The sequence below is a fragment of the Plectropomus leopardus genome, chromosome 6, assembly GCF_008729295.1.
Source record: "Plectropomus leopardus isolate mb chromosome 6, YSFRI_Pleo_2.0, whole genome shotgun sequence".
Lineage (NCBI taxonomy): Eukaryota > Metazoa > Chordata > Actinopteri > Perciformes > Serranidae > Plectropomus > Plectropomus leopardus.
Window position 1 is genome coordinate 14,603,588 of NC_056468.1, and position 12,334 is coordinate 14,615,921.

The 12,334-nt window shown below is 41.5% G+C and overlaps 1 protein-coding gene across 1 annotated transcript in view; it reads left to right on the forward strand.

The window, feature by feature from the left end:
- Nucleotides 1-7,687: 7,687 nt before the first annotated feature.
- Nucleotides 7,688-12,334, forward strand: part of adgrv1 (adhesion G protein-coupled receptor V1) — a 112,795-nt gene continuing 108,148 nt past the window's right edge. The window contains exons 1-3 of the mRNA XM_042489006.1: nt 7,688-7,873; nt 8,642-8,791; nt 11,348-11,443. Coding sequence (XP_042344940.1) covers nt 7,688-7,873; nt 8,642-8,791; nt 11,348-11,443 — 432 coding nt within the window. The remainder of the gene's footprint in view (nt 7,874-8,641; nt 8,792-11,347; nt 11,444-12,334) is intronic.

Consider the following 12,334-nt stretch of genomic DNA (forward strand, 5'->3'; position numbering starts at 1 on the left):
GGGGATGTGTGTGCCGTGCGTGTCCTTGTTTAGGAGTGATAGAGTAGAGCCGAGAGAAAAGGAGTGAGTCTGAATAGGATGGTTTGGATTCTGTTGGAGAGGAGGCCAGCATGCCAAAAAGTGGGAGAAACAAAAGAATAGAGGACTGTGGCAATTTTTGAAATGCACACAGAACACAAAAAGGAGCATGAGCGAACAAAAGCCTGCTCCTTAAAACTGTGTGCTGGTCAGTGAATCGTAAAGTCCCGCTTCTTCTTCAATACAAGATACACTACAGACAAAACACACCCCCGTTCTGGGTTGCCTCTCTGTTTTGGGAACTCTTTTGAAATGCAATTAGCATTTCATCCAGGCCCAAGCAGTTACATGCAATGAAGTAATACCCTTTCTAATTTGGCCCTTTGGTCTGCGAGGCTGTGGAGAGCACAACCTTGTTTAATCCCCTGAAAGTGCTTTTCTGTCTGCCTCCATTGCTGTGTGTCATACAGGCTAATCAGTCAGCCAACGCTCAAACCGAAAAATGCTCTAAATTGCTCACGCACTGGTCCCTACTCAATTGGAACCACTTTCCTTTTTCTATATTTGTTCCCACTATTTCCTAAAAAGAAGAAAACAAGTCTTGTTTTTGGTTAGGGATGCGAGATGCCATTGGCTTAACTTAAGAGCAGCCGACCACGGCAGCGTGGACAATACCTCAGAAAAACTCTCCCTCTCTCTGTTTCTTTTTTCACAGTAAAATGCACACTTGATTGGCAGCCTCTTGCCCCTGAAGGAGAAATGCCTGGTTGAAAAGTATCGCCTGACAATAGCTGGAAGGCTGACCTCATGCATTTTTGTTCTTTAGAGAGGTATTCATTCAAGTGTTTTCTAGTTCCCCTTATGTTGAATGGCATAATTTGGCTGCAAATCAGCACACTGCCATCCTCATTTCCCGAAAATGTTTCTCCCCTTCTTGTTGAACTAATGGTAGGTTTTCTGTTTTTTTCCTCAAAATAAATAGAATTCTGTTTTGGGGTAGAGCTCTCCAAAATAAGCCAAGTGAGTAACATAGAGTTTTTGTCAGATTTAATGATGTATGTTTTAGCTCTACTCGCTTATTAAGTTTCTTAATTTCTTCTCCTCGTCTTCTCTGTATTGCGAGAACATTCACTGATCTAAAAATACCAGCAGGAGAAACTACATGTAAAGTGCAATTATGGGCTTGTGAGTTGACCGGGTATGGCAGCCGCGGCTACGCCGGGCTGAGAACGGACGGTGGGTGGTTTCTGTGGTAGGGCCCGACACACATTGGGCTGGTGGCATCGCTTAGCGTGAAGTGCAGCTCAAACCGAAAACAATCCCGTAGACAGAGCAGAAAAGGCTCCATGGTTTTGGACCAAACGCATAGACTTAGAAATACAGTCAGCACTAATACAGCAGCCTGTCTACAAACAGAGAAACATTTTGGTTGCATGCATGACATGACACATTTGTATTATTATTTGGTTTTATTTAATTATATTTGCCCTGTAATTTTGTTTTTAAGGAGTAAATGGCTTTAGTTAGTTTTTTTTTTTTTTGCAAAATATTAAAAGCAAATACTGCTTCTGCTTGCTCATATTAGGCATTTTTCATATTCTGTCTAACCTCTGAATAATAACCAGGCCATCCAACCACAAGCCGCTTCCATTTTCCATTGTTTATATCCCCAAAGAATTGGTAAAGCAGTCATCCCATATGTTATACATAAATATTGACTGATATACATGACGGCTTAATATCACCTCTTTCTCCCTTCTGCATACTACACCATCTGTCTCTGTGTTGCTGTTTACTCATTTGTTTATCTCTGTAACTATCAGTCATACTGCTTGTTTGCATGGTTGGTTTTTAGTGTGAATCTGTCCTGGGGAGGCACACAAACGTTCCAAGAGCACTGTTATATTAGTTGATGTTAATGACAGAGCAGTTCCTCTTTGTGGCCAGACAGACTCCAGATCATCGACCAAAGCTGTAAGATTGATGAATGAGATCCCACTGCAGGCCTCCCAGTGTCAGACAACTGGAGATCACTTTCTGTGTGTGTGTGTGTGTGCGGGTGCATGTGACTAACTGCCAGATATAACCACAAGCTCTGCACCAAGGGCGTCTCAGGACCAGGGAAGCCTCAGGGCAGGGATGCCTCATGGGAAAGCCCTTGATTAAACCTTACAGACTGTTATCCCACACACCCTCTACCAAAAAGGAAATAAGAGTATCCCTTTCCTCTTTTACAGCTTCCGATACAGAGAATTCTCAGTGGAGTAACTCGGGAAAAAGGCAAAGTCCTTGGCTATGATTATAGAAGCTGGTACTTTATCCCAAAGACGCTCCCAGAGAGCTAAAATGGCAAAGGGGATGACATTATTTAATGAGACAAAAAATGGAGGGCTATTTTTAAGTTAACAAGGAGGAATTTAAGTCACTCAGTGTGACAGCATGTGTGACTATGTATTAAAGCTGCACCATAGGAGAAAAATATACGATAACATTGAATATCATGGTAACGATATTACTTGTGATAAATAAACAGGTATGAAAGTTTGCAGGGCTGTGCATTTTTATACTGCTAAAATACAACAAATTGCATGTTCAATTTGAAAAATGAAAGGAAATTTTTGCCAACATTCTTTGATTTTCCTTTTGCTTTCATATTGAACACTGAACACAAAAGGAACCAATAAAAAAGGAATGATAGTTTAAATGCAGTTTTCTATTTAGACTCCATTTCAAGTCACTCAAATAATCCCTCAGTGCAATATCACTGTCTTTTTTGCACAAGTTGACATTGGAATGATGTCATATAATATGATATAGTGTGCAGCCCCATTCCATGTACTTATGTCAACTGCCCATTTACCTGACTTACCATGTGGTACGTGCTATACATTGATCCTGCAGTGTCACGCTTACTACCATCCTTTGACTGTTAAGTCTTAGGCTCACAGTGAATAATTGATGCTAAAGATTACGACACAGAGTCCACTGTCAGGAGAAACTCTAGAGGCATCAGCGCAGAGCAATGACCCCAGGAGCAGCCCTGCAACCAGACACCTTCTCAGCACCTCTGACAGGGATATCCAATAGATCAGTGAGTGAGTGTGAGTGTTTGAGTGGATATATGTGTGTGTGTATGGTGTGTCTGCAAGGGATCTAATGTAATGGTTTTTTGTAAAGCAGGTTCCTAACACTGTTGGGCTACTTTAAGAAGGGCTGACAGGTGATGGGGTCAAACCTCCTGACCAGGACTGATGTTATCACTGCTTATCATGGTGCTTATCACACTGGAGGCTGTCTGCTGATGAGCTATCCATGCCAGAGGTACAGGAAAAAGAAAGATCAGAAGATAGTGAGGAGCGAGTGATTGCAAGTGGGTGCTGAAGGGATACTCTGCATGAAGTATATGTGTGTTTGTGTGTACATTTGCTTGTGTGTGAATGTGTGTGAATGTGTGTTGCCTATGCATTGTTCCCTACCTTTGATCTGAGCTTAGCCGGGGAAACGAGTGGGCTTAGTGGCACTCCAGTTGTAGCTCTCAATGCCCGGCGCTATAAGAAACTTTCCTGGCAAGCACAAAGCCTCCTTGTGCAAGAGAACCATAATTCTAAATTACTCTTCATATTGAAAAGATGAAAGAAGTTAGCTGGAAGTATTATGTTCTTGACAAAAATGAATATGGCGATAGCAGGTTCAAGGTCAAGGCTTAACGAGATAATAATCAGATATTAATAACAACTTAAGGAATTTATAACTAGTTGCTTGTCATGAGCAAATCAAGATTGTACCAGGAAAAATGTTAATTGTCATTTGAGCCTGACTTAAAGTGGAAATAGACTTTCTGAAAGTTTGGAACTTGTTGAAAGTTTGGAAATGGATGTTTTAATATAGTTTTTTTTTTGTTGTGAAATGCAACCCCCTATAACCTCAATTCAACAATAATTTTCTTTGTTTGTGAAATCTTTGTTTACTGTGGAGGCACGCTAGCACAACAGCATTTACACTCAGGAATAAACATAAGTAATACTGGTTTATGGTTTATTTAAAAACAACACCATCATCTTAATAGGTGATACAGTAATTTACTATCAGAACTAAGCAAACAAACTTTTTAAGCAATTGACAGGAAAAGGTATTATACAGCAAGTGGACTTTTCATATTGTTTAGTTACTGGAGAAAACTACCACGTTAAGTTATAGTTGACGTACTTCTATTGTGCTGTAAATGAAGCCTTTATTTACTTATGTGATCATACCAGGTGGCAGAAAGAGCTGCATACTGAAAGCAATGGGGCTTCTGGGGAAACAATCTAAACACTGATGGTGTCATTATTCTATAGCCATTACATTGTGCAATCAACATTTACTTAGTAATGATAAGTTAAAGCAAAAAAAAAAAAAAAACAGTGAATTTGCACTTTAAGATAACTTTTAATAATACATTGATGTTCTGTTATGGATGAATACAATCACATGCAAAACATCTTCAGCCAGTACTATATATAGTGGGTTTTACATGTTTTTTGGACACTGTGTGTGTTCCAGGAAACAAAGTAATGCAATATAAAAGAAAAGTCAGCTGACTGAGGTTAGACTCACAGAATAAGTCAATAAAAGCAATTTTGGATGTTCAGAATATGAAGTCTCTTTAGTTGTGGTGTTGTCTGTGGCTTGTTAGAGCGCCAGGACTCAGAGTCCTGGCCCCAGACATCATTTTTTGTTTCTTTTGCCCACAATATTTGTGATGGGCAGTGTGTTTTCATGCATTTCAGGGCTCTCCAGTGTCCTGGCCTGTCACCCAGCTGTCTCTCACAGCACAGGGGATGCACATGCTGACTGTGCCAGCTCTGGCAAATGCGTGTGTATATATACGTACGTGTGTGTGTGTGTGTGTGTGTGTGTGTGTGTGTGTGTGTGTGTGTGTGTGTGTGTGTGTGTGTGTGTGTGTGTCAATGTGCACCTCTCAACATGAACTCTGACTCTCAGCCTTATCAATGTGAGAGGTCTGTGCCAGGCACTCCATGCCGCCTTTTGCTGTGACAGACGGCTCATTGGTCCTGCTGTAACCCCTGGGGTCAGGGTTGGCACAACACATGATGCCAGCACAAAAACTGCCCTGCTGCTTATAAAACAAACCTGTGCCATCCACACAGCCTCTGCTGTGTATTAGGCCCTTTGAAGGATGTGGGGCATCTGGGTCAGTGGATGCAAAAAAGGACCACCCCTCTGTTTTGGGGTAGGGGATGAGGACGTTATGGAGCTGGATGCTTGCTACCATCCATCTAAAAGGTTGTGGTCCAAGTGATGTTAGGAAATTATTTGGAAGTTTGGAAGTGAAGTTTTGAGGCACAAAGATTTGCTGAAGAAACTGTGTGTGGGAAGTCAGATCTCTGAAAACCGAAAGCAGATATGGCATAGAGAGAAAGAAATTAGATTTAAAATGTTTTATATTGTAAAATTTGTGATGATATTTAACAAAGGATGAAAGCTGTGCTTTATAAGGTATTGCTGTGACCAAAACGAAGCAAAAGTTGATCTATACTAGCAGCTGTCTAAATGCTGTAAGATTGCACACACCCTCAGGTACACTATTACCTATAATGAGAGTGTAGCCTATAGTGTAGACTTATACTGTGTAAGTAATTTCCAGCGAGATGATGCAAAAGAGAGGGTTTAATGCTTTTTACTCAAGCTCTCAGTCAGTGGTGCAGGAAGTTCCCAACCCTGGGAGAGAGAGCAGGGCGAATAACAGGATTTATTCTCTTTGTCCGGCGACACACTCACCTCTCTTTCCCCCTCAGCCTCACCCTCTGTTCCCCACTGTCCAGCCCCACTCCCCACCAGCTCTAAATCCCTTTTTGATGGATTTCCCAGCAATCTCTCCACTGCTGGCATGTGTGTGCATGTGTCATGCACACACAAATACACGTGGCCCTTGACACCACCTACACACAGACTTTTACACACATACATATGCTCTCCCTTTATCACACATGTACATGTACATCAATTCACTCTGACTGTAGCTGTCAGCCAACAGCTCAAAATGCTGATACAGTGTCTTGTTCTCCTCTCTGTGCTGACAAACTGATTGATGGATGGTTGCTATTAAAACACCGACTGAGAATAACTCAGATTGATATAACAGTAATGGAACATATGAAAAAGGGGATATTTTCAATGTCCAACTTTCCTAAATGATTTCTGCTTTTGAAAAAAAGGAACCAAACAGCATGACTTCATCCACCGTAGCTGCTGATGTTCTTTTTCAACCTTGTAATTAAGAGCAATTTTTTTTAAAGACCTTACGTGTTCATACTCTTGGCAAGGCTGTGTGGTGCAGATTATGAATGGGATGGGTAAAAGGCAGCAGGGAGGGGGAAGACACGACAGAGTGGCTGCAATTTAGCTATAAGCTGGCTCCACCCCACTTGTCATGCTGTGTTGTTTTGTTGTGTTAACCATGACAACTGTCTCAGTGGCTCCGTCCAGCTTTAGGATTATTCTGGGTGAGAGAATTTAGAGACAGGGAAGGACAGACGAGGAGATGAGACAAGAGGGGACGAGGAGAGAAGTGGAGGGCAGAGGGGTGTAGGAGAGAAGTGAGGATGATTGGAGGTAGCGGGAGAGCAGCGAACATAATTAGAGAGAGAAAGAAGAGAGTTGGCAGAGGAGAATTGTATGGGAATTTGTCTGAAGCATAATGCTGTACCAGAACTACCTTGACTGATCGCCTTTATTGTGGCATGACATATTTAATTCACGTGGTCAAAAAGAACAAACTCAACAACAACTGCTTTAACAGTTATGACAACATGAGGACAACAGCCGTTGAAATTATGGTAAAATGTCATGAATCATTTAGACCACAATGACCAGCGAGCCTGCCAGCCAGTACGGCTGCATGTTCTCCAAAGCCAGGCCATCTGAACATCTGGCCACTCGATGCTGCCTGTGGGTCTCACTCATTTTAATCTATACTGACTATATATCTGTTAAATTTTAATATCGGCATTTTTTGGTATAAAGAATACTGGAGGTCATTTAGAGTGAGAATCAGAAAAGGATTTATTGCCAAGTGGGTTTTCACTTTTAAGGAATTTGCTTTGGTTTTGGGTGCATACATTAGACCTACAATAAACATATTATACTGAATAATTGTTTTATGTAATTGGAAATATTCCTACGATGCATGAAGTGAACATTTTGCTCATCATAGATCAAGCTTGTGATTAGAGTTGTTTGTTAATCTCTGTAAATATGACTTCTTGTCTTGTAAGCTTCCCTCCTTTCCTCATCCCTGTTTTTTTAGATTTTGAATCATCAGCATTTACATTACTTTTAATACTATATCACGATTTGTGGTCTTATGTGATTGTGACTTTTTCTTTTTAGTTTGAATGATTTTTTTTTTTTGTAATGTGAATTCCCTTTCTTCCATGCACATTTCTTGAGTCAGTATTTGAGCAGTGTTACTAGGGAATGAAGATAAAAACAGACAGATCTTTTAATCCCTAAATCTGGAGTGTATTTATGTTTCCATTGAGTGAACGGGAAATTTACTTTCTGTAGCTTTCTAAATTTGTATATTTGTAAAGGTATTTGCATTATATGCATCTTTCTTCCATCCTTTTTTTCATATTTGCTCCATATGCTTCCCCTTTTTGTAGGAATGCACCCTGTCCTCCTGCTAGCTGGGTTGATTCTGGCTCTGTCCATCCCTGGCACCGCGTCTGAGTCAGCCACGCTGCGGTTCCTGGGGCAGACTGACTTTGTTGTCAACGAGAGCAGCACAGCTGTGGTCCGCCTGGTTGTGGAGAGAGTGGGAGACCCAGTCAATGTGACAGCTTTGGTTCTGGTAGGACATGGGACAAACTCATCATGGATGACTCATTATGTTTCTATATTAATCAACCCGTCAAATCTGTTCCGTCTGTATTTAACCACCTTGTTGTGTTGCTGAGTTGCCACTTTAATGTCCAGTGAAGGAGAGAATCAGTAATCTTTTTTGGCCAGTAAGCAGACCCAGAGTGTCTGCAGAAACAGTTTTGGAAGTCACAGAGTGGGTTTTGGCTTTACGTCCTCCACATGGGGGCTAGTGTCAGCTGCTCACAGTTGGTGTCCGGTAAGGCGAGCTGGCCGCTCATTGGAGTGTGGTTGGGGGGTTTCCTATGCTTCTTGATATCTTTACCATATTTCTTCTTACATGAACTATTATACCTGAGCTATTAGTTTGTGAAATACTGGGTAATATAAAGCTTCCCTCCAGGAAACTAATATGATAGATGGAAGAACAGCTCAAGATCAAGCAGATAAAAGTACCAGCAGAGAGGAAGGAAAGAGACAGGAACACAACATCTCTTCACTGCTATTGCAAACAGCTGAAACAGGCAAAAACATCAAGCCTGGGGCATCCTATTGGCTAAGTTGTGAGGGCACAAATCATGTAGCTAGAGCATCCTGTTTTCAGTCCCATATTTGATGTGCCATGTTGTCTCCATCTCTCTCATGCCTTTCCTGTTTCTCTTCATTTCTCACTTTCAAATAACTTTTTCGACACAAAAGCATGAATCTAACTTAAGTTAATGATGAGTGATAAAACTGAATGTTTGCTTGTTTCATTCAGCTAGAAGGAGTCGACACAGGGGACTTTGAAGGCATTAATGCTGCAGCCTTCCTGCTGTCCACTGAGTCCAGTAAGACCATCTTTATCGCAGTGAGAGATGACGACTTGCCTGAAGCCGATGAGACATTTACCTTCAACCTTGCGCTACAGGTAAATGCCATTGTTTGTCAGAAAGTGTGTGTGTGTGCTTGCCAGATTTTCTTTTTATAGATTTATAAGTGTTGCATTTATTTGCCACGTGTCTGTTTCTGGAGCTCCAAGCCTCCTTTCGTCAAAGTCCCACTGTTCCAATTCTGACCCCGGCCGTCTTAAACCCTAACCCATGTTCTAAGCAATAGAGAGTGGGGGCGACAGCCACAGTAAGCAGAGGAGGCTCAGAGCCACGGGGTCTTTGATGTGTGTGCTCTATAGGGCATTTCCAGGGCTGGTCTGGGTGGGGCCAAATGTTGTTTGTGCCTCTGAGGTTTCCCACTAAAAGACACCTATGTGAAAAGAAACTAACTGTGACAGCCACAGCTCCAAAACACAGCAGATTAAAGTGATTCTCTCATTCACTGTTTCCCATTGACTATGATGTGCGTGTGCCTTCCGAAGATTTCATTTTCGTAAATGTTGTGTTCACCATTTCAAGTGACACACTATTGTTGATTAATGCTCAGTCTGTTACAATGAATCACAACCAAGCACATACACATCTTGTCTTGCATTTTGAAGCTTTTTGGTGACACCATCACATGCACCACATTATCAGAAGTTACAGCTCGTCTCTTTCTTCTAGTCAAGGGACTGTTAGATTAAAAAAAGGTGATTGCTTGCATTTTTTCTTTTGTTACATTTTGTTGTGCTTTTACTGTTGTCTGGTATGTAACTGCTATAGACTTTGAAAGTTTGAAAATGATTTTCAACACTACGCATTGTGAATCCTTGTCAAAGAAATCCCCATCACAATTCAGGATGCCTTACACCTAGAGACTATCTCCATGGTTTCATGTAGCCTTTAGCTGTCAAGTTTGATTGATGAGCTAGGGGGGCCTGCTCTAGCTGTCTACTTGTCTTATCCCCCACTAAAAGACCAAAGACAAAGGTCATTGTGAATGACTGATTGTCAGCTATGTACTTCTGCAAAACATCAACAGCTCTGTCAGCAATAGGGACTTTCTTCACAACATTTTCAATTTGACGCTGCATTTTTCTTACATCTGGTAAAAATCCAGAAGCGCAAGCCCGTATTTAGCCTGCTACTAGAGTGAAAGACCAGATGAGGCCCACTTAGCCCTTCTGTTTACACTACAGCGGAGACAAAGCTTTGGCCAAATGCTACCCTATCAGCTTACTGAGGGACTGTCGGGAGGATGAATGTGCACTACAAGGGGTGTCATAGATCAAGTACAAGTAAGAAATAAAGGGTTGATTGGGGTGCATTTATCATTCCTGACAGCTGAATCTGTAAAATATGTTTCTTTAGGAAATACTGAGTGAGAGCAAGACTTGTTATATAGTGCACAATTGTTGTAGACCAGAGCAGGTGCAGCCTACCAGCGCTGTGCAGGAACAGAAGGTAAAAACACAGTGGGTTGTAGCATATTAGATTGGGGGTGTTACTACAGTATGTACTGCTACATGCTTGTAACAAAGCTGGCTTTGAAAGCTGTGTGAATGACTGAATATTTGAATATGTTTTTGTAGTTCGGCACACATGAGTGTGTGTGTGTGTGTGTGTGTTTGCGTGTGTGAGCAGCTTCCTGGCTCGGTCAGTGGCTTGGCTTTGTGAAAGCGTGTGGATTCTGTGTCTGCGAGTTGACCGCTACAAGAGCTCAGCGGCGGAAAGAAAGCTCTGTTACAGCTGGGAAAAGCCCTGTTTGAATAGAGGGATGAATGCAAGAGGCCAAAGCACTTTTTGTTTTTTCATTTTCTTCTTTGCCTGCTCTCACCTCAACATGGCACACACGCTCGCATACAGTTGTTTTGCTATAAACTTTCAGTGGGATTCTGTTTGGCTGAAAATGTGTTTTAAAATTGTTTTGGAGGAGAAAATTATGTTTCTGTTTATTATAGTACTTCAAGTCTCTCATAGTTGATCATTTCCCAGAATGCCTGCACATACACTCATTAGCCTATTTGCAGATGTTTGTATGTTTCAGAGGGATTTTTGATGTTTTGGTGGAAGCCTGTACACTCAAGCACAGACATGGTGGTTGTCAGCGCAGTTGGTCCATGAGATGCTTGTGAAAACATTGGGAAGCTCACTAATGGAAACCTTGGAAAGTTACACCAAATAACAAGGTTGTGGTCTTCTCTTCTTGGGGGTTCAGGAAAAGGAAACCCTCCTTGCACAGATCATAGGTTCTGGTTTTCTTTGTTACACTAAAAGCTCAGTGGAAGCCTCGTGAAGTTGCTGTGTGATTTTAAGCCCAGTGGGATTTGAAGTTTGTCGGGTCTTAGTGCCGAATAACAGAGCAGAGCACAAGTCCTGAAGAGGCATCCCGCTGTGAGCTAACCTGACAAATCAACCAGGCTGAGACCAGTACTTCCTGTCTTTGTGCCTTCTCACCAGGGTCTCTCAGTGGGAGCACAGAAATGAAGTGAAGATAGTGGATAAGGCAGACGTTCTGTTTTTTTTTTATTCAGGAGACGGTTAAGACGTGTTCAGGTACATACTCCATAGCCTGGTTTTATCTAACCATTTCCAATCTCCCTGTTTTCCAGAGCTCCTCAAATGGCGTGACACTGGGAACACCAAACAAGGCAACCATCACCATCCTGTCCAATGACAATGCCTTTGGAATAGTTGCCTTCAACTCAGTAAGAAACCCGTCATCCACATGCATCTTGTATTTATTTGTTTATTCACTTCGGTCTCATCCATTACAGTCGATCACTTATATTTTCCAACGATGATTAATCGCTATATAATGCAAATGTGTTAACCGCTGCAGCTTTGAGAAATCTGTAACAAAAAGAGCATTCTTTTTTATTAAATTATTTTGAGGCCAAAGATAAGTAAAGCTGCCTGGACCCCTGTCTCAACATTTTAGGAATCTCAGGTCCTTTTAATTTATATTATAAATTATAATTTATATTACTGTATAAAACATGCTGAATTTTCTTCCACACCACACCTGTTGATAATGTATTCCTCCCACTGATAAAATATTATTAAAGGTCTCGCATAGCAGGACCTTGGTAGCACGCAGGAAGGGTGTTACTGTCTGAAAGTGGCAGCCAATGACAGTCTGCATCCTGTAGAAAAGAATAACAATATATCAGTTCAGCTCCACTCCATCCGATTTTTGCCTGCGGTCACAAAGCCGAAATCAGTGAAATATGGCAAATCTTAGCTGCCATAACTTGCACTTGTGCCATAAGTATGCACTGACTAGTCTCTGTAAACAGATGTCTGAATATGAATGCAGATAAAAAAACTGATTTAAAGCTAAGTCGTTGCCAGACGATAGCCGATGGGCTCCATGATTGCATTTTGCCCAATGCAATCTGCCTCTCTACACACACTATTAAACCTGTCGTTCAAACACGATTGGTCAGTGCTGCTCAGACTACAAATGGACCACAAAAGCAAACCAGAACACTTCCAATATCCAAAGTCTTGTCCTTTCACCTGCAGCACACATATGCAGGTCTGTAAGCAGTAATATAAAGTAAAGGATTGGGTATAGAGTTGTTTGGACCCACTTC